This window comes from Lingula anatina, chromosome 1 (genome assembly GCF_051362555.1).
Source record: "Lingula anatina isolate TDL-2025a chromosome 1, LinAna3.0, whole genome shotgun sequence".
Classification (NCBI taxonomy): domain Eukaryota; kingdom Metazoa; phylum Brachiopoda; class Lingulata; order Lingulida; family Lingulidae; genus Lingula; species Lingula anatina.
Window position 1 is genome coordinate 602,294 of NC_141767.1, and position 23,601 is coordinate 625,894.

The 23,601-nt window shown below is 36.0% G+C and overlaps 2 protein-coding genes across 3 annotated transcripts in view; one reads left to right on the forward strand and one right to left on the reverse strand.

Moving 5' to 3' along the window:
* Positions 1 to 1,828: 1,828 nt before the first annotated feature.
* LOC106174045 (uncharacterized) lies at positions 1,829 to 17,685 on the reverse strand. Of its 2 annotated transcripts, XM_087000280.1 has the most exons (14): positions 17,398 to 17,685; positions 16,761 to 16,782; positions 15,576 to 15,650; positions 13,051 to 13,157; positions 12,896 to 12,919; positions 11,676 to 11,778; positions 10,517 to 10,632; positions 10,127 to 10,208; positions 8,805 to 8,969; positions 8,322 to 8,556; positions 7,822 to 7,955; positions 7,540 to 7,627; positions 7,149 to 7,278; positions 1,829 to 6,221 (listed from the first exon to the last, which is right to left on the reverse strand). In XM_087000280.1, the coding sequence occupies exons 1-14, from the start codon at positions 17,457 to 17,459 to the stop codon at positions 4,745 to 4,747; spliced, it is 2,820 nt and encodes a 939-aa protein (XP_086856406.1). In that variant the 5' UTR covers positions 17,460 to 17,685; the 3' UTR covers positions 1,829 to 4,744. The 2 variants fall into 2 exon arrangements, with proteins under 2 accessions (XP_086856406.1, XP_013410875.2); XM_013555421.2 differs by lacking the exon at positions 12,896 to 12,919 and having other exon boundaries at positions 13,027 to 13,157; positions 17,398 to 17,684.
* Positions 17,686 to 19,379: 1,694 nt separating this feature from the next.
* LOC106174058 (low-density lipoprotein receptor-related protein 6) overlaps positions 19,380 to 23,601 on the forward strand; it is a 30,981-nt gene continuing 26,759 nt past the window's right edge. The window contains exon 1 of the mRNA XM_013555439.2: positions 19,380 to 19,678. Coding sequence (XP_013410893.2) covers positions 19,624 to 19,678 — 55 coding nt within the window. The 5' untranslated portion in view covers positions 19,380 to 19,623. The remainder of the gene's footprint in view (positions 19,679 to 23,601) is intronic.

Below are 23,601 nucleotides of genomic sequence, written 5' to 3' on the forward strand. Positions count from 1 at the left end.
TTCACCCCTTTGTCTAGTATTGCAAAGTTGCCAAGTGCCATGCTGCACAAATAAAGAAATAATGATAATCTAAAAAGAGAATCTAGAAAAAGCATTGTGAAAAATATCTTAGATATGCTGTCAGAGTTTTTAAAACATGTACGCAATATATTTTTTATGAACTATAAAACAAAAAATATTATCAGTGAATAGACATTCTCGTTCGTAATATTTAGTAATGGATGCAAGCATTCCTGCTGCCAAGTTATTTGGTTGTTTGGGTTTTTTGAGGCAGGAAAGAGCCAAACAGTCTGGTTCAGCAACTCCTGTACATTTAATCCATATCTTGTTTGAGAATGCCATTTACTTAATACCAATTAAGACCAATGGCATGAAGGTACCGGGCTGACCCTTTCATGTAACACATTAAGGAGCCCATTGATCCCATAGAGAGTTGTTAGGAGGCCGTTTTTTCACATAAAACTGTCTATAAATCATTTGTCATTGATTCTGGATCCATATGCTGAAACAACTCTGTTTTATTTCTGGTCCTCTGTTCCAGTAGGGAAGAATAAAGAAAGGTTCTTGTACAAATATAGAAATATTCCTTTGTGCTGCTGAAGTGTCTGGCCTCAGCTAACCTGAGAGCTAGCAATTGATTTGTCATTTCTGAAATGTTTTAAATGATGGAAGCTTTTCTTTTGACTTGAGTCTCATTTTGGGGAAATATTGTTTGCATGATAAAGCCTCCCATTATTGATGTCCTTGAAATATGTCAAGTATTTTAATGGTATTTACAAAACATAACTGTGACAAAATGTTACTGTTATGTGGTTCCACGGTTTTGCTGGAACTAATTTTTTATATTCAATAAATTGCCAATAACCAATTAACTGGCTGTATGCAAATACATTCTCTATTCTGTTGTAAACTTAATGCTGGTTTTTATTCAATGCCAAAGTCATTTGGTTTACAAATGAGATGGAGAGAAAAATTAGATGCCTGATTTACAACTGAGTTAGCAACATGTTTTTTTAGCACACACACACAAAGAAAAAAAGTGAAACAAATAAAGATTTTTGAAAAATCAAAATGAAATATATAGCTACACAACTCAACTATTTCATACTGTAAAAGTACTTGCATCACAAATCTTTCAGGAATCCAGTGTGTGGAGATAAACAGGTTGGAATTTGTGTTACACGTACTAGAGGAAGACCTTAAGTACACATGTTAGCAGGTCAGCATTGGGACCTTAACTGGACCAAGGGACAACTCTTAAATTTTCTTAGAAATAGTGATAGTGATAGACTTGACTAATATGTTAGTCAGAAGCAAATTTCCAAATAAATAACAAATACAAGCTAAAAAAGGGAGTTCATAAGATTACATAAAAAATTTTGTTTCAACTGTATCAGATTTACAAGAGTTCATTCAAATTGTGGAATTTTTTACTGTAAGCTGTATCAAGGCTGTATATAGAATATTGTGTGAACAGCTCAGATTTACCTGACAGACCACCTGATCCTGCACCTGCTGACCTGGTTAATATGTACAGAGGAGGCAGGTGTACCAGTTCCACAAATACCAGTGGAAATAATACTCAAATAATACATCAATTTATAGATATGTAACGGGTAATATCACCAACAACATTTTCCAAAGATAAAAGAATGCATTGTTTTTTAACAGTTCATATCGTATTATGTTGTTTCTTGTATAGTCAAAAACTTAATTGTATAATTATTTGATATTGCATCTGATAAGGAATCTCTACAAATTAACATAATTTATTCCTCCTCCAAATGACTTGTGAATAGCCTAAGTCACATTTAAAAGAAGATTCCAATTTATTGAAGCAAATATTTTTATTCACTTGTTTGAAAAGTAAAATACCAAACATTAAACACAACAATTCTGGAATGTAGACCTGAAAGACTTAAACATGATTAAAGTCAAACAAACAAATTTCAATATCTACAAATGAATTTCATCAACAAGAACATATTATCACATGAAGTGTAACAGTTTTGAGCAGTGTTAACAAGTCATGGGTTGGACAGCACAATGTGTTCAGTTACTGGAACACCTAACACAATTGACATAGAAACCCTCTGAGCGCATTGAGAACAGTGGACTTAAAGATCTGCAGATCAAATATGGTGACCTACTAAAAAGCTTGCTGCTTAATTCAGGATTAGACACTGAATAAATTCCCCACGGGGATTACGCAACAAGCATTCAAGTTGGACAGCCATATTTGATCCGTGGATCTGTTAGTCCCCTGTTCTCAAAGAGGTCTCTGATTCTCATAACAAGTACAAATGTAGAATGAATGAATGAATCTCCAATAAAAGATTTAAATATTTACATTAAAATATTTACATGTAAAATCCATATAGAGATAGTCATATCACTATATGTTAGATGAAAATAAATAAAACAAACCTACTGAGATTCTCTTAGAAACTTGAACGACAGATTACTGGTAAGTTGAATAAAAACACAGAATGTTACTTCTGTCTAAAAAAAAAAAAAAAACAAAACTGATAAAATTACTTTTGTTATCTAACTTCTCTTCCATTTCTGTAGCACTGACCCAACTTCCTCTTTTTCTGTCAAATCTTAATAACGTATTTTGTGCGATTTCTGACATTTTCCATAAACAATCACTAAGCTGACACTTAACATAATATTACTGAAAACAAAAAAATTACTTAACATAATGCTCTGGCAACACAATGTTGAAATGAATGCTGAACGCAGCAGGAAACTTTATGTAAATATCACACGGCACAAGTAATGACCATAATTGCAATTCTTTAAACAATGAATTTGAGATATATGGGCAATGGTCTGTTCTTAATGAGCGTACTGTGGTCTATTATTGTGCATAATTTAAGGCATAAACATTGTTATTACTGTAGCTAGACTTGTGCTAACATGCGTTTTAACTGATGGCTAAAAAATGTTGTATGGTAGCTTAAAGACATAGAAAGTAAGTTTTCTGAATCAAACTGAAACCATTTTTGTAATAAATGACTACTGCATGGCTTTAATATGCCATGTAATTATGTTTAGAAATAGGCATCTGCAAAACATTCAAGTGAATATGTGGACAATGCAATTTGAAAGAATACAATAACATTACCTCTGGGAACAAGGAGGGGAAAGTGACAAAAGAACTAAAACTGTTTCACACAGTACAAATAATAAGCTTCCTATGCTTTTTGAAAACATTAACATTTGTCAACACTTAAGCTAAAAATATTCCTTGACTGAACATGAATACTCATCATCCCTCTGAAAAATTATGTGTCAATCATGTTATCATATGACAATATATGCCATGTTGGAGGAATAAACGATAAAATTAATCAGTACACAACTGAAACATGAAGACACCCTTACTTAGAGACTGTAAAACTTAAATTGCTATTTTACCAGTCATATCTTTTAAGTATATGGCAATTTGCAAATTCTGCCTCTTATTAATGAGTTTTAAGAAAATAATATTGAGCAAACTTGAGTGGACAAATCCCAAATAACAAAGGCAAAATAAAGCTAAATAAACTTTATGAACTACTACACTTATACACTTGAATATTTGGTTCTAAACATTTTCCCTATGTTACATGTATGACATTGTCCACAGCAGAATGGAACACATCATATTACATTTGGTTTATTACAATACTTGTACATTCCTGTGAAGTTCATGCACCATAACATGCAAATGCTCCATGTTTATAACTATTACCATGGCAAATTGCATAGAGTTTGGTAGAACCAGTGTTTTAGGATAACACTACAACAATGAAATAAAACCCAGAAGTATCATTGCAGCATTCTGTCATTTGTAATTGCTCAATTTGTCATAGCAATCTACTGTTCCTAACATCTGGAAGGTCAGTGACATTATTGATACCTTGTACAGTAAAATAGGTCAAACCACATATCTGCATACACAAGACAAAATGTGACTTATCTGAATTCATCAAAGCACTTTAAAGAGATTAATTAAGACACAAACAGTTATCCTTTTACAGGGCAGCACGTGTTGGAACTTACAGTGGTTGAAGTTAACAAAGTACTTCAGCATGAGGAGTATTGTCATGCTGTCTGAGCTTCTTCTCTATGAGACCATTCCAAGACCCTATCATACTAACTATGGATCGAACTATCTCCAAGGGGTTTCTCGCTAAATTGCAATTAACTTAACCAGCTTTGATGCCTGTCACACCTACTGAAGCTGTAAGGGGGTAATGACTATCGTTTAGCAACTTCAGTGGGCGTGCCAGACATCTTAGCCACTAAAGCTGAAAGCAATTTAGCGAGAAACCCCATGGAGATGGACCGATCCTGTTAGATCGATCTAGGTATGGGAACCCAGTCTATGAGCATTTTGCTTATATTTGATGATCTAATCCCTTTGTTCACTGGACAGCAGATCAACAACAGATATACTCATTTTACTGCTAATAATATCAGACAAACTTTAAAGTTACACTTATGAGCACAAAAATAAACTGAAAAAAAAAAAAATGAAATGGTGATTTTACCATCAATTGTAACTGTTATCACAGAAATAAATTTTAAAAATAATATCAACAGTTTTTCTTTTTGTGTGCATTGGACTAGATGTGCCTTATTAGTGATGTAATTAGTGAGAATAATGGCCTATCTCACTCTTCTGTTATATACCAATCATCTGAGCTTAATACAGGTGTTGATGGGAATATATTAATTATAAATACAAACTACATTACTCCTGGGAGCTCCTATCACTGGCACTTTTGAGCAGCCTAGTTCTCAACTCAGCAGAGACCATCCCTTCTGCACGTCTGAGCAATCTCGATGTGACCTTTGAGCTGACGTGACTGGACGCCACGCTGTGTCTGTCATGGCTCTTGCTCACTGACTTATGGTTTGTCATGGTTGTGCTTCGCCCACTGTCCACACTTTTTGTCACTTCCATTCCACTAGTTCTTTCTCTACTGGTAGGTCCACTTGGCTGCCTGGTTTTTTGAGACACCGTAGAAGGCCTGTCAGTGGAAAAGGATGAAAGCAATTCCCTGGTCATTCCACTTTGCTGGCGGCCACTACCTTGAGCTACAGTAGAAGGTCTGTGATAGCTGTCATAAGACAGAGATGAAGGCAGCCCGCTATCTCTGGATGCTTTCCCACTCTGAAGTTCTCTAATGGTAGTTTGTGAGTGAAAGTCTCTCCATGTGGCTTGACTGACTGACTCTCCCCTATGACTGGGGCTGGTCTGGCTGAATGCTACGTGGGTTTCTTTAGATTTCCTCTCATCAGTACTAGAACTCTTCACTGGTCTAGGGTAAGAAACTGGGTGTGCTGAACTCTCCATCTCTGTATCTCTTGATGTAGCATGTGATTTAGTTTCTACAGTCGTAAAATCATCATCGACTTCTAATATATTTTCTAGAACTGATACCTTTCCCATTTTGCTCATTTCGATAATTTTTGGTTTTCCATATACAAATTCTCCAACAGGCAACTCGGCCCTGGGTTTGGCAGGTGGTTGATGGACTGGTCTTTCCTTGTCTGTTTTTACTGGGGAGGATCTTTCTTGTCTTTCAAACTGTTCATATTCTTTCTTATGCTGAGATTTTTCCCTCTCTGCCTTGTGAATTAATTTGTCTCTGTCCAGTTTCACAATGAGCAGTTTTTCCCTATCAGTACTTCCTGTACCATCAACTTTTTCCCTGAGTTTGTGTACACCAGTATCTACTCTGTCCACATCTGTGTGAGATACGAAGCCTCTCTCTGCTATGTCCCCCATCTCCCCAGCTTCTTCCTCGGTCTTCTTCCTGTCATCCAAGACCTCTCCATACATGTTGAAGTCACTGAAACTGACCGAGGACTCGGAGGCAGTGTCCACTACACTGGGTGACTTGGTCCGGTAGCCACTCTCTCCAGACGTGGTCTGACCAGAGCTGACCTGAGCATGCTGGTCAGTGGGCAAAATCTCCGAGTCCGAGTCCTCAGACTGAAACTTCTGTGATCCGAGCATGGTCTTCTCGCGGGTAATTTCAGGCTTCACTTCAGATCGTTTTGAATGGCGATACACAGCTTCTCCTCTGATGTGGCGTATTTCCCTCATTGCACTTTCATGGAGTTTCCTGTGGAGCAGTCCGCGCGGGGATTTCTCATAGGACGGACTTGACAAGATGTAGTGGGTGCCTGCTTGGGTCCTCACCTTGTGCCAACCTCTAAATCTGAAAGTAATAAAATATTTGATAAGATTTAGTGGGTGCCTGCTTGGGTCCTCACCTTGTGCCAACCTCTGAATCTGAAAGTAATAAAATATTTAATATCAAGAAATAGGAAGAGTACTGTAGTTCCATGGGTGAAAGTTGTAAAAACTAAAAATCCTGAAAACATAGCTTGCAATTTCTCATCACATTAAGACCATATGAAAAAAATGATTAAAATGAAGACTTGAAATCTTGAAATCAGGCATAATCCTGAAAACTTTCACCCATGTTACATCAAAAGAACTGACATGTAAGAACTGAAGTGACATGTAATTTTTTTACCTGTGGTGTATTGTCTTCAATAGTATATCATCAAAATTAGACGTCTTAGTGCTGAATTATGTTTCATACTTTGTCAAATGACACATCTAGGGGAAGATTAAATTTTCATGATTTCACAGATGCCAAAGATAAAATTTACATCTTAGTATAAAATGTTCAGTCTTTTTCAGACAATATTTGGTCAGGTCTGTTAAATGGGGGCCTGGCACCATGCGGGCATTTCTGGCATACTCCATACCTGGCATCACAGGCCCTGGCATGAGACGGGAGGATGCCCACATCTGTATATGCCATCTTATTAACAATACAATATGTAGATATACTCCATACCTGGCATCACAGGCCCTGGCATGAGACGGGAGGATGCCGACATCTGTATATGCCATCTTATTAACAATACAATATGTAGATATACTCCATACCTGGCATCACAGGCCCTGGCATGAGACGGGAGGATGCCGACATCTGTATATGCCATCTTATTAACAATACAATATGTAGATATACTCCATACCTGGCATCACAGGCCCTGGCATGAGACGGGAGGATGCCCACATCTGTATATGCCATCTTATTAACAATACAATATGTAGATATACTCCATACCTGGCATCACAGGCCCTGGCATGAGACGGGAGGATGCCCACATCTGTGTACGCCATCTTGCGGAGGAACTGTTCTGACGGTGGCTTCTTTTTCTTCACCTTTGGTTTTTTGGTGGGTGGAGGAGGTGGTTCTGAAAAAGTGGATAAATTGTTAATCAATTATAATAACTAAGTAACGTATCAGGATTTATTTAGATTATTTTGACTTCACTTTTTGGTTTGTTATCACTGAGACAAGGCCGTTGTAGTGTCTTACTGAACTCAGTTTTACATTTCTTGTCACAAGTCCATTTCATAACCAAATGCAGTGGGAATGCTTTTTAATGTGAAAAAAAAAAAATAATAATAAAAATAATGCAGATACAAAGCTGAGTGTAAGAGACAGTTGTTACCTGGTTTTTGTTTTTCTTCCAGCCTCTCTCTGTAGCCTGGCATAAGGTAGTCCAGATCTGTGTCCACTAAATGTTGATAACGATTCTCCTGAAATGACATATGGGATATTGCCATGTGTGTCAATGCACCTTTGAAAATATTTCAGATTTAAAATCAGTAAATGTTAAAATGGAACTGTTTACTCATTTACTTTTTCATAAATATATAAAGTTTAGACAAATCAAAGTCTTATAAATTTATTCTAAACATTCTAAGAATTAACAAATAGCTAAGTTCCGCACCAGAGTCTCCATTTCAAACTGTAGACTCTGAATGAGATTCTCGGTGTCTTTGATGTCTTTATCTGTCACAGTCATGGAGGGATGAGGCCTCACGTAGGTGTCTACTTTCAAAGGACGCCTTTCAGCACTGTCAGCTACAAATCAAACACAATTTCTTTATTCTACATCAATGATAACCAGAGATTTATATCACATACTATTTGTGACCAATTTGGAATCTGTTCAAGCTCAAGTTGACACAAACAATGAAAATCTGATAAGTATGTTTCATTTCTTTTATTCACAGGAAACAAATAATATTGAAAAATCATGCATCTTTTATTATAAATATGATATGCAAATTTGTTACAAACACACTTACTCAACTTAACTTTCTACCAGAACTGTTAAATAACTCAGATCATTTTCTGTTTAAAATCTTTATTTCCTAACCTACATTTTAAATAACTGTTTAAAATCTTAATTTCCTTAATCTCTGTTCTATATTTTAATTTCCTTACTTTCAGTTTTCTTAGCTCTGGCCTTCTTCATCTGTTCCAGGGTTTCGTAGACAGTCTGTGGTCTGATGTCGTTACTGGGTGCTACCATGGTGGGGTCAACGCGGTCATACATCTCCAAGTCAGGGGCAGAGATAGGGCGTGGTCGCACGTACCCTGCCTTGGCATGATACACACGCTTCTGAGCGTTCACTACTTCTGACTTCAGGTGCTGGTATTTGCCTTTGTGGAATTTTACCTTTTAAATTGAGAAAAGATATCTCCAGAATACAAGCTACAAAGAGTTGTCTTTCTAGTGTCATATTGGGTGGTCTATCTTAAAAAGTAAAAGATATGAAAAGTCATCTTAGCTGATATATTATCGATACATATTTGGGATATCCACCCTTTATTATCTTTTATCTGAAAAAAGATGTCACAACTGAAATTTTACTCCTTCTTTCTCCATTTTATACAACTGTGCTACTTCCCAAACAAAAACCTTACCATTTGCTTGCGTTTATCCGTGGCTTTCACAGGGGGCTCTCGGCTTTGTTTTAACGACTTGATGATTTCTTTTCCAAAATCCCATTCCTCATTCAAGTAATTCTGGTTAAGATGTGTTGCTATGACTTCATCCTGGTGGTGCAGCAAGTCTTCAAAATCATCCAACTGAAGGAGAGAAATGTTCACAGCTTGGTACATCTTATTTCTTCAATTCTTGTGTTATACAGACATTTTTTAAAACAAGTACTACTACTAGTACAATGTTCCTTTATATCAAATTGAAAATGCAAACAATGATATATATAAGCAAGTCTTCCAAAATACTTCTCTAATTTTTCAAAATTATATACAAAACATGATCAGATGAAAAAGAGTTATATCAATAAGTTAACATAGAGACAAAATAATGATGATATTAATACTAAAATTCTTACTTAATAGAAACCTAAAGCCCTACACCCTCAGCAAGCTGATACATCTACTGTACACCCAAACCTGCTTCAACTAGTGGGCGACACTTTAGATGATATAAAACTAATACTAAACAGCACTTGTCTGTAAGTACAACTCGCCTGATGGAGCAAGCCGCTGCTTGTTACCTGAAGATCTACTAGCTCCAGTTCTGTTTGCAGAGCTTTGTTTTCACTATCACTTGCAGGGACAGGCAATGCCCTTAATCAATAATGTCAATGTTTGCTTTCTGGATTTTGTTACTAACTGGATAGTGCTGTGATTGGTATTCTAAAGAACTGGAAACTTACTTTGACACTTACATCCATACTAATGCATTTCATCTACCTGACTTGTGGAGCTTTTTTGTGATGAATAAAGTGTTTGATCAGATTCTAGTTTTCTGGGATATTTGTAGCCCTTAGGGCAAGATCTATACTTTTTTGTTCTTCTCCTACAACATTTCATTTTTCTGGTGGCAGATTTGTTTAATTGATTTATCAATGCTATTAATAACTTTGTTAAAAATGATCATTTCTGTCCATCTATTTTGTTAACTGAACAGTGTGACTTTAAAAATCCACAATACAATGCCTTTCTCTTCACTCAAATGATGTCACACTGAAAAGGCCACAATAAATTCTGAAAATTAAATAAGTGCTAAACAATTAACCTGGTCAGACCCCTTTTTGATCTTGACTTTAGCAGCCCTGCAGGGACCTTTTGCAAGAATTAAAAATACAAAAAGTTTTGGATCATTGAGACAGTAAGAAATGTGCACAGCTTGCCGTTCTCTGATTATTGCTAAATATACAGACACAACAGTGAGTGAAAATAAAATAGTTGTTTATGTATGGAAAATAGATCAATACCTTATAAAGTCCATATTTAGTTTTACCAGTAGCTTCTACTTTGCTTGGTCTCTCTACTTGGACATCTTTATACAAGTCACACCTGACAATGAATAACAAATTATATAAAGAAAAATGAAAATAATTTTTCAAGTGTCAGTGATTTGTTAAAAATTGTTTGGTTTGAGTTTTAAGCATTAGGATGGACAAACCATCTTAAATGAATTTTCGCAAATACATAATAATACACAGTAAAATGTACTTGTAGGCAACAAAGCCTACTGAAATAAAGAAATAAATATACAGCACACATCTTGGAACAAAATATTAACAAGAAAACCAATAAATATATGTTTTTACATGATGAAGAGGAGATCAATAATAAATAGAAATGCAGAGTAATCCACTTACCACAAAATGAGGTCTAGAAACTCGTAGAGTTGCATCCTACCGTTTTCGTCAAAGTTCTGACTCATGTGTTTTAACCTCTGCATCATCTTCAGTGGGGCTATTACACGACCACACATCTGGAAAATAACACATCCCCAATCAAAATGAATAAATAGTTCATAACCAAACATATATTTCCTGCTTTTACTTTTTTCCCACTTTTCTTGAAATTGTAAATATTCCTGCATATAATATTATAAAAGTGGAAGTGTTCATAGCAAAACATTTTTTTTTGCTTTAATTATTTTTCTGTTTTTTTTTTTCTTTTTTTTTTGCTTTTTTCTGTAAATGTTAGTAATTCTGTCTAATCTGTTATAAAGAGGGCCATGTGGAGGATAAAAATTATATATTTACCAGTTTTTACCACCAATAAATAAAGTTCAATAATAATAATAATAATAATAATAATAATAATAATAATAATAATAATAATAATAAACAGAACTACATTAGTGGTGGAATGAATGGAGGATTACCAGGTTCACTTGTTATATACAGTGAATTAACCACCCCTCTTAACACAAAACACCTTCCCTCAGCCACTCCTGTCTTACAATGCCTTTTTATCCCTCTATGACAACAAGAACAGTGTCCATATTATAGCACTTCAAACACGTATCCAAGACGGCCTTACAGCAATGAATTTTAAAGTGTTTTTTCAGGAGAAAAGTTGTAAATGGTTTCTTTGTCCACATGACTGTATACACAAACTGTACAGCCAGCCATGACTGGTGCTTAGTTTATATACACAACTGTACTTCCACTGTGGCAGTCAGTGTGATAAACCTCTCTGCCTACCAGTCCCTCAAGATACTAGGGTCTTAGGGTGAATTCACAAGGAAGCTATTGTGTATGTGTGTGTGTGTGTGCATGTGTGCATCTGTGTGCATGTGTGTGTGTGTGTGCATGCATGGGATAAAGCACAACAATTGGCCACATACAAATGTATATGTACAATGTCAAATCTATATCTGTAATAGCAAAACAAAGAACTTTATATCATACATTGTAGCTGAGGATATAAAACCTCACTCCTCAACAAGTGACAACTACAATCCATTGACTTCCTTTAGAACCATTCAGTAATTATTCTAATTATTCTTCCATGTTCATAGCTTACCTTCAATGCCCTGAGCACAATGTGTTCATCTACCAGTATTCCCTTCATGTCTCCTGCTTCGTATACCTGGTAGGCTATCCTTACATCCTGCAGCTCTTCAAAGCTGAACAAAATAACATCGTCATTGAGCAAAACTGTTCATTAGCTTGGTAGTTGGATCATAAATGAAATTATCAAACACAAGCCGAAAAACTTTCACACCATTAGCTTACGGTCAACCTGGACGAAGGCCTTCATCAGACTGATATGAGTAGATGTTGACACCCAGTGACTGCTACGTGGTATAGGGGCCAGGACCTTCTTACGAATGTCAGGTAGATCAACCCCCCTCCCTATTCATCGGTTGGCCGTAAGCTAGTGGTATGAAAGTATTTCGGTTTGTGTTTGATAATTTTCATTTATAACATCGTCATTATTCTTTATATATGGGGGCATCACTCTGCAGGATTTCTTTAGAGGTCTGTTCACTGAATCTATTCTACTTCATAAATCAGTTTATTTTATCAGAACTTTTAATTTAGTTTAAGGGGATTAAGGTGAGGTAAATCAAATTAATTTAGAGATCAATGATTAATACCCAAGTCAGGCCTGTGTGAGAAATCTAACAAAAGTACTAGTAACTACATTGTATAATTTATATATCTGGTATGAAAATAATCTACTTCATAAATCAGTTCATTTTATCAGAACTTTCAATTTAGTTTAAGAGGATTAAAATGAAGTAAATCAAATTAATTGAGAGCTCAATGACAAAGACATAAGTCAGGGCTGTGTGAGAAAACTACCATAACTAACTCCAGGTATAATATACTAAACATGAAAAATTGGTGTTATACCAGGTTCAAATCATTATCGAATATATAAAAAATAAATGTCTATATAATTATCTTGACAAAAATCTCTAATCAGTGGCAGTGTAAACAGCATCAGTCTGTATCACCCGGTTACTCCTGAATGTCAAACATTTCTATATCCTGCCCTTTACCAGGGTTACACTGAGATTTTTCACTAGAATTCCAGAGTTTTTTTTTTTTTTTTTTTTGGCTAATGCTGTGCACGCTACTGTTCTGTCCAGTATACATGATGGATTCAAGCGTCCAAAGAGAATTTTAGTTCGGAATTGACATCATCATTCTGCTGGCTTTTGTGTACGTGTGTGTGCATGCGTGGATGCATGTGTGTGACGGGGAGGGGGGGGGGGGGGAGAGGGGTGTACATACCTGAGAGCATGATAGTCTAACAATCTCACAGCTCTCTTTACTACACATTGGTTCCAGTCTGCTGTGTGTGTGTGTGTGTGTGTGTGTATGTGTGTGTGTGTGGGGGGGGGGGGGGGGGTACTAGTACATACCTGAGAGCATGATAGTCTAACAGCCTCACAGCTCTCTTTACTACACACTGGTTCCAGTCAGCTGTGTGCATGTTGAAGGTCCTGTGCAATGCTTTCACAAAGTATTTGTAGTCTATCATTCTGTGGAATTCCTGAAATAAAGATGACAAAATCAAAATGGTGCCATTTATAAATATCTACACTTTTTAACCTCACACATTTGTGACAAAGGTTTTGGAATAATCTTTTCCTGTCCTGCCATGCATCTTTGTATCCATCCACTGGTTCATTTGTTATTTCTGCTACCTCTAGCTAAACCATTAGAAACTTGAAACTGATTGACAGGAAGATTTGGGGGCTCCATGGAATTTTAGTGCACATGGGGGTTCTATTTCTTCACATAAAAAATTTTTTCATCAATACATTTAAATAGCCATGCATGAAGGCATATGTTGTAATAATTATGACATTTATTATCAACGGTGAAGACCCAGGCAGTGACATACTAGTAGATACCTGGTGCTCCTGGAGCAGTTGGAAATAAATTTTTTTAACAAAGAGCTTATTATTGGAGAATCTAACTTGCAAAAATAATGATCATGTTTTATGTTGAAGAACAACAGTAGTAGGACCCTGGGTTCTCTGCGGGTAGGCTAAACCTGGGGGTGGGGCTGTCCCTGGGGATGGGGCTGTCCTTGGAGGTGGGGTTATCCCTGGGGATGGGGCTGTCCCTGGGGTTCTATACCTGGGTATTGAATGGCAACCCATCAACAACATCTAGAATACATTTGAAACTATTACTAGTGCATCATACAAATTCAAAATTACCCTTATAGTAATGATATATTTTGCATAGGAAAATTGAAGAAGTTCACTAAAACAGTATATGGCTATATATCTATTTCCTTCAGGAAAGTAATTTTCTGCAAAGACTCAAAATACAGTATACACAAAACTATCAAGCATAAATAATACAAAGGCTTTTTACGGATAAACCAGGAGTAAAATCAACTGGTGTAACAGCTGTCTGGTTTTAAGTACAGTTTTTTATTTACTTTCTGTCAGTCAAAGTGGTTGTATTTAAAAAACTACACCCAGTCTGGGGAAGTTATATACTCTTTTGAATACATATTTGTCAGTGAAATCTTGCTCTTCAGTGAAATTTTCCACCAGAATTAACACCAATACTTTTGCAACTGCTTAAAAAAGCAACAACATTTAGCAAAAAAAATGTTGAACATAAATGTTTTAAATTACTAGTCAACATTTATTGCATTTTTCTATTCTAAAAATGTAAAGGTAACTAAACAGGGGTGTTGAACCTTCACATATATTCTATTGAGGCATCTGTTGTAATAACATTTACTTTACAACCCGATACAGAAGCAGCTCACAAAAGGGCAGGTTTTAATGAATGAAATTAAATTGTAACTGTGACACATGCCTACAGGTGCTGCCAATATACAGAGAATAAATCCCGTGTTTACTTGGCAAGAAAAGAAATGAGCAATAAATTATAACTTTGTTTATTTTCTAATCAAGCGTCTCCCAGCAAACTGAATGTAGCTCGCTGCTCCACATTTGAATTTCATTCAAAACGGGAACAATAATAATCATAATCCAGTGGTAAAAAGACTAGGGTTTATATTAAGGCTGGCACAGTTAATATAACACTGGCAGCTGGGACTCTTGGTATATTATTTACTACTAAATAAAAAGCAATCTATTTATTTACAAGAATGTCCATGACTACAGCTATAGCATATATTTTATGAGGACCGGGGGAACAAAAATCCTATAATGTAACTGAGAAGACTAAGCATAATATGAAAATAACTGAGATAAAGATATTGATCAGTATCAATGTAAACATATTTTTTCTGTAAATGGATATAAGCTAGTGCCTTGCATTTTCATCAAAATTATCACCTCTGCCAAGGAAAATATGTAACCACCTTGTTTTGTCTGATTGTCAACACTATTACTCAAAAAGTTGGTTTTTGATGACATTTTTAGGAACGTCCAACTCAGAAGTGTTTAGATTTTGACTGGATCACCATCTGAATCTAGGAATTTCTCACCATCGCAAGATAGGGACAGTTTGATTATTTTCACTTATAACTGCTCCAAAAATATAGTTTATTCATGAATAATGAGAATTTAGCTAATTAATTAGTTAATTAATAAATAATTAATAACAATGAGTTTTCTGGCAGAGTGCTTTTCAGGTCATCACAACAATTATTGCACAAATATTTTACATGTGGAAACATCTAAACGTTAAGTTCAAATTAACTGCAAAGTAAAGCAAAATAACTGTGCACAGGTCCTTATGGTATTGTCTTAACTTATAATAATAATAATAATAATAATAATAATAATAATAATAATAATAATAATAATGCATGACATTGAGCAGTAAATGTGTATATATGACTTGGCATTTGCTGGCTCACTAATTTATGAAGAGTAGTATATATATACATGTATATACATGAATTCAATACTAGTACAGTAAATATAATAATGAATATATCAACTAAATCATAAAACATAAAAGTTTTACTAACCGGGATGGTAAGTCCTTCAAGATCCTTAACTGCCTCATTTTCCGGAATATTACTACGGAAAACATTGTCTGGAAACTGGAAGATAATGAAAAAGTAATTAGTGAATTCTTTGAACAAAATAATAAACATAAATATATAGAATAGTTCATTTTTGTGCTGATATAAAAAAAGTTACTAAATAAAGTTATATGTATGTCCTTTCCAGGGCTTTCCTTTGTGATGATAAGTATATGTAACATCAAAATATATATATTTTTTATAGCAAGTAAAAGACAAAATTGATATTTTTAAGTATACAACCAGCCATCTCATACAGTGTGTTAGTCCTACAGAAATTGTTTTTTGATTATTTTTTGATTATTTTTGATTATTTTAGCTAATTTTTTCTATATTTCAGGGGCGGATTTAGGGGGTCTTCTGGGTCTTCCGGAAGACGGTCAGATTTTCAAGTTTACATTGACGGGTATCTAATTATTTCTGTCGGAAGACGGTCAGAAAAAGGAGGATGGATCAACAAAGATAATTTGGAAGACTGTCAGAAAATAACTCTGGATCCGCCCCTGTATTTTATTCCATTTTTTAAAATTTAAACTACAGGAGATAGCAGCAGAGTTTCTAACATCCCCAACTAATGAAAACATAAATCCACACTACAAATCCTTTCTCTAAACATTCAACAGAAGCAAGACTGATATTCCCACGTCACTCAGATATTTATCTAAAGTCATTTTTCAATCAGTTTGGGCATTCTTTATTTCAAGTGATTTTTGTTCAAGTGCAAACTCTGACTCCATTTCTATAGACAGGAAATGATGTACAAATATTTGATACTGCAGCAGCATCCTTGAGGACTGACTACAGAAATCTATAGCTCATACAAAGCATGGTTAATCAAATGGCAGCCAAGGGAATTCAGGTCTGAATATAAATGAAAGGTTACAGTGAATAAGGTATGATTAAGATCATAAGAGCAGATATGTCTGCAAATAAATTTGTAATTAAATATTTAATACTTATCAGTGACAGACATGTTGAGAACAGAAGTAAAGTTACATGTTTATGAGTCTATTAACAAAGTAAAAGATTTCTCAAGGCTGTAAGTATATCATATCAGTACAGTTTCTAATACTATCTTTAGATGTATTCAAGAATAGAAAATATTGATGATCTGTGCAGCGTACTTACCCCCAAAGACCTGGCAAGACATCTGAAAATTAAAAAATCAATATCGATTTTAAAAAAATCAATAAAATGTATGATCATATTTTGACATAAACATTGTCAGTAAAACCATAAGTTCTGAAATTCACAATTTTATCCTACATGTCAGAAAAAAATGGGGAATGTCAACAAAATATTTTACTGTAAAATCAATGGTCAAACTGCAGCATCCATTTACTCATGCATCGCTAACTGTCTGGTATTTGACTTTGCAGATATTGTTATGAATGTTTATTTTGAAATACTTTCACCAGAGAGTAGAAAAGGAAGCTTCTGAAGATGGTAACATTTTATTCCACTACATGTACCTTTAGAGGAGCAGACATTTCCACGATACTAACATGATCAAAGCCAAAGGTAGGGTTCCCTTACTGTACTTTCCAACATTGTAAATTAACCTAAGTTTCTACATCTAAATTTAAACATCAAAATATTTCAAATAAAATAGGAAGTAAAGTATTTAAAAGTGTGGACAAGACCGCATAAAACTTTAATATCGATTTCTGATTGTCGCTGTTGCACTGATTGATTCAATCTGAATCCTAAGATCAATACTTGGCAAACACTTGACTTAGGCAAACTTACTTGCTTGGCAACTTACCCCATTTCTTCCCAAGTGAAAAATCCGCGTCTGTGCGGATATTTCAAATGAATCATAGTCATTCTGATCTTCCTCTCGTAGTCCTAAGTTAGGACCGTCACTTTAATCAACTTGAACGCTCCTGGCACTCCATTTATCTGGTATCCAAGTTCAATAGTTTGTGTAGGCCGCCATCTTTTGTTGACACTGCTGTTGATTCGAGTGCTTGTACGCCCGGTAGCGGGCCAACAATTGCCAATAAAATCAAGTAAAACTACAGCACTCAGTTTCTTGTACTAATACATCTTTCTTAAGAATGGCTGTATGTTAATATTAATATTATCACGTCTCAATACAACCAAATTTAAAAAGAACCAAAAAATTCAGTAAAAACTTAAGATAAAAAGAGCAGAAATGTGATAGGTGTGCTCATCCTTCACAATCGTCTCACCTAGCACATTTTATATTAACAACTGCATGCGTTTGTGCAGAAAAAGTTTTTATGACTATCGCCCGGATTTCGCAGCAATTACAGGGTTTTTTTAAAAGCAACATATTTTTTTGAAACTGCGGTAATTCGTTCAAAGCATTATAGTGGTGTTTTCTTGTATAGTGTTGCAAAGAGATGATATATTATAATTGTGCATCTTTGACAGGATAAAAGTTTCCAAAGGCATTTGTTATTCACTATGTTCTCGCAGAAAAAAATATCAAAAACAGAAAAAAATAACATCTTCAAATCTGCTTGAGGAGCTAAAGAGGGGAGATAATGTTTTTAAAAGCCCTCGTTTCGAACCCTTCCAAGCTATCTTATCTAGCCTACTTTCTCCAAGAAGCATTACCTGGAAAGTCTAGTGCAATAGTATCAAGGTTTACCCGGTAGGGGGTGGGTGGGGGCACATGAGTTAAGTATTCTTTTTTCATACCATCCACTGGATAATAGTTAAAATATATGACGCATGATTTTCAGGACAACGGAATCTTTTTTCTCGCTTTTTTGGGAGTAGTTGGGGTGGGGTGGCAGGGACGGATCCAGGATTATTTGAAGGGGGAGGGGCGCGGATGCGAAGCTGGCTTTGGGTTAGGGGACCATTTAAGGACCTCGAAAAAAAATGGATTGAAGAGGGTAAATTGTGCCATTTGGTACGGTTTAGAACTATGATTCAGCTCATCAAAATTATAATTTGAAGAGGGGACCATTGGTGTGATTTTTTTTCGGATATCGAAGGGGGGGGGGGGGGTCAGGACCCCTCTCTAAATCCGCCCCTGGGTGGGGGTGGGGTGAGTGGGTGATAAATGTGACTCCTCCTGATCTTTAATAAGTATGTTCGTCCTATGTATTTTGAACACCTTAATTTTTTTCCTTTTCATTTCACAAAATGTATTAAAACTTGATATAGACATAAAACGCTTCTCATGTGTCTTTTTACAAATTAAGTACACCTGTACAAATAATTACTTTCGGTAATACTAATTCGATTATCCAGTTTATTTTTTTAATGCTTACATAATAGCTTTTATAATGCATAATACACAAACAACATTCTTTGAAAAAAAATGCAGTTGATTTACGCATTTTTATGCAAATCACCAATTAAAGGCAATTAATATTTCACATTGATTAAGATTTTTTAAAATCTCGTTAGAGAGAGTTGACAATAAAAGACATAAACGTGGATATTTCATCACACAAGAACGTCGAACTAATATAAGGCAAACACTATTCTTCTTCCTATTAATTCGGGGTGTAATGTGAAAGTGCGATAAAACTGTCTGGAATCCGTGTGTCAAAATGCCAATCATCTGTCATCGTAATCACAGCACAGCATCAATGGCATTTGATGAACACACTTTGTTCTGCAGGTGCGCGTTGTGCCTGGGCATTACAATCTAAATCTAAGATCTCAGAACGATAAGGGATGTTATAGGTTGGTTATGAGCAACCAGTTTTTCGAATAAGAACATAAAGACATATACTGGGTGTTATAAACGTCGAAAAATTCCAAATGTACAATGAAAAAACAGCTTTTAATCGGTTTGAGCAGTGAAAGTTACTTTGTTGTTCTGGCGGAAGGATCCAGATTCCAGGTCGAGGTTGGCCGCAAGTAGTGCCCGGGTCAGAGAAGTCTCAAGAGATTGCAGTGAGAAAGTTGTAGAAACTTTGTGTTGATTTTCGTCTGTTTCCAAACGAATTGATGACTCCAGAGGAGCAAAAAGAGGGATTTCACCATCCCGTGATTACTTAGGATGAGGTGGATTGGTTTAATCTCCATCTTGTCCAGTGTTTTCAACATAATCCATGGTGAGTACCGATAAGTTCATAAGTTAGTGCCGTGCAGTTCATTTGTTTATCCAGTGGAGGCCCGCCAAGTGAAGCCCCAACGCTGAGCCGGACCTGAGCATTCCTGGGGCATATAACTCAAATCAGGCTCATAGCGGATTGAGAAGAAAGCTTAGGCGTACTGGAATGTTGATATGAGTGGATGTAAAAATCGGCGAGAGAGAGAGAGAGAGGGTAGCAGGGATGAAGTGTGGGCCGTGGGTAGCCATGTTGAATCAAGACGTACCTAGGTGGATGTAGGTCACCTAGCTTCTTTGAGGAGTAAGATTTGACGGCTGGTCACATAGATATAGTGTTCATTCTCACCCTAGTCTAATACCCAGTGAAATTTCACTGTGTGGAATACATTACCCAGATTACTGCAACAAAAAACATCAAAGGTTTCATTGACAATAGCAGTTGCCCTCCCCCACCCGCGTACACTGACCCCTGAAGTACTGCAATAACATATATTCATAATCATGAACGCTGGGGCCTGGAGTGAAGGGGTATTTAGATAACTGGAAGACGTCCTACTGTGTCTGTATTGAGGAATAGGTTGTGTTGGTGAAAGAGAGCTGTCACAGACTCTGTAGTGAAAAGAAGGCGGTAACAAAGGCAGCTTTGTGAGAGGTGTGCTTCTAGTCTCATATGAGGAGCAAGAAATGAAAGTATTGTCCATTGACCCAGTCCCAGCCAAGGGAAGTGTGTTTGTTCTTAAGGAGTGAGGCTTAAACGTTAGTCACTAGCAGACACCTGGGGCCCCTACCAGCAGTTTGACATGTGGTTTGGTGAATACTTTCTTAATGACCAAGAACTGTTCAGAAACACTGCAATGCCATATATTTATATCTTTTTTTTTTGTTTGTTTCATTACCTTAAAAGAAAAAATATTCCATTGCCATCTGATATTAAAATGGTTTGAATGCCATTGCCCCTTGGCTAATACATCATTTGACATAAAATTCAGGCACAGGAAGATTGAAAAAGTTACATGGCTCCTAATAAGTTCATTGATTCAGTGAACATAATATTTGCATGTAATAGTAAATTGTTGAGTTTGTTTCACTAAAGCACCTCTCTAAAAATTATATTTACAATATATGGGCCATTCTATTTGAAAATCTCATATGAATCATTCTTGCTGATCTTCAGTCTTTTGTGGTCATTGTCTGAGACTTAAAAATAATGCCATCACTTGTAAATATTTCTATTGTTACTGGATGAACTTTAACTGAAGTAACTCTCCGGGCACATGTTAAAAAGAATATTTCTAGCTGTTGGTTAAAAAAAAGCTACCCATGTGATGCCAGAAGCAATGCAAAGAATTTTTTGGCATGAGTTTCGCATTTGTTATTGCATATACTGTAATTGTAACAAGCAGGTTTTATCAACATGACACTGTTTTAACATTAGGATTTCTTCTGTTCTGTGTTAGATAGCTACCAGACAGGAAACCTATTCTGAGAAGCTCTTAACTGGGGTATAGAATGGTCCAACATTCAGCTTGACATTGTCCATTGCATTGCAAAAACTTTCAAGACTAAACAAGAAGTTCTTAGCAAAGAGCAACATATTAATAGGACAAAGGCTATAGTGCTCCCCCCCCCCCCCCCCCCCCCTTATATGATCATTGCCCCCTGTGGCCCATTGATTGAGAGTAAATCAGTATGTTTGTATTTTTAAAGTCATGTAAATTGTCTGAATGTTACCATACTAGTACCAGCATATGCAGGTCTACTCTTCAAGCAGTAGGCTTTGAGAGACTGAATTATAAAACAGAATGCTGGCATTTTCATCAGCAGGGCTAAATATTAGGGATGAATGATTACTATTAATATATAATTGTAATTTAAAGAGGAAATTTCATTTGGAGGTTAATGCTGGAGCTTGCTCGGTTATTGACTCAATATATTCAGTGAGTTTGTGACAAGTTGTACGTATTATGTAAAAAGACATGTCAGTGAAGTTTAGATGATGGATATTTGCTGATTACTTTAAACTGTTGGTTTGACTTCTCTTTGTGTTATTGATTTTACTAATGGGATATGTTAGTAATGTATGGAGTGAGTGTTGAAATTGGCATGTTCATCTCCAGAGCGCCTCAAAACTGACATCATTGATACTTCAAACCATCAGGAAACACAAAGAATCAAATATAATCTTCGAATACGGTGCTGTCCCAATAGAAACTATACTTGGAGCAATAGACATACCTAAATGGAGCTTTTATCTTTTGTATTTTTTTCCTTAATTTATATCTAAATTGTCTGTTTGAATTTATTTTTTAAATCAGAAAAAAAAACCCCTGCATGCTATAGGAGATATTCCTTGGATTATTTGTTGTTAACAAACTTACCTTATATTTTGTGAAATGGGCTGTATTGCACAGAAATAATTTCAGTGGAGATAGCTTATACATTCTTCTTGTTGAGATATAATATCAGTGATGGATGTGTGCCCCATATCATCAATAGCTTACCACCCTGAGGCCTAAATTGGAGCTTTTGAAAAAAAATGTCATCCTTTGACTGTTTATCAGATATTTTTCATTAGTCAATAAAGTGAAGAGCATCGTTAAAACCTTACTGATGTGAATGTCTGAAAGCCAGATTTAAAAAAAGATTATTTTAATAAATGTTGATTAAAAAATTCTGGTCCACATCAATCTTATTCACTATTAAAAATCATAGATATTCACTGGAAACGAGGAAAGTTATTTTCCAATGCACATATGTTAAGGTTCAGCCGGGCTATACTTGTGACCGCAGTAAACATTTTCACCAAGGGAAGACACATGTCTTGTAAGTGAAAGCCATGCCCCTTAGGTTACGGGTGTGTATTCAAGTGCTCAGACATGAGGCCAGTGTGCTTTGGAACAGTAGGGGATCGCTGGAACACAGGATTTTCCCACAGCTAACTCAAACTACAGAAACCTACCAACCTGAATTTTCTTGTGATGAGTTAAAAATCGGCAGCAGTGAGCCATGGGTTTATCCAGGCTGTTTATCTCTTGTCAAATACTTTTTGTGGGGGGAGGCCAGGAGGGGATGGGCAGTGGGGTTTTTGTCAAATAAAAAAAAAAACAACCTTGAGAGACAAAAACTGCAAATTTTTGCTAGAATTTTTTTACACCAATTTGATTTCCTCTGGACAGGGGAAAAACATGTTTTTCATTCTGATGAAATCCTATTTCTATCTACCTGCTGTATGTGAGGAGGGGGGGGGGGTTCTTCACTCAGTAAACGTATACTCCAGCAGTACATCAAGCGGGTTTCCTCCTGGATGAGGAAAAATCAGGATCAGTACGGCATGCACTTCCCCCTGTGAATGTTAATGACCATTATAGCGGAGTTTGCTGGGCAGAGAGAGTTATTGTAGTGTCTGGCGGCTGATTCCTGCCTGGTTGCTAATGTGGTGAGGCTGAGAAAATTGGCACATCAGAATGGGATGAAAGTGATAGGAGAAGGCGCGGTGTTGATACGCTCAGAATATTGCGACCCCATGGGAGAGATTATGAATAATGCATTGACTATTTTTCCCTCGATGAATAGGTGTGTGTATGAGAGTGTAGGAATCAGCCTGAGAGTTTTTTTTTTTTTCCAATTTCATACGGGGAACATCCAGGTGAGGTTTTCTAATAAAAAAAGGTGAAATTAAAAGCGGTGTGTAAGTTCCTGCCAGGCAGGTTGATGGGACAAGGGAGATGCAATGGATTGTTGACTGTCGAGGCTTTACGGGTGTGAAATTGCCCCTTGTTAAGATTGAAAACCTATACTACATTGATTGAAATCGGTCGGAGCATAGAAAAGAAGTTGAGTGTAGATAAATGAAAATTGAACCGTGCTCAAATCAGATTATGCAAAAAGTTATGGGTGAACAAAGGAGACACTGTCAAAGTGGGA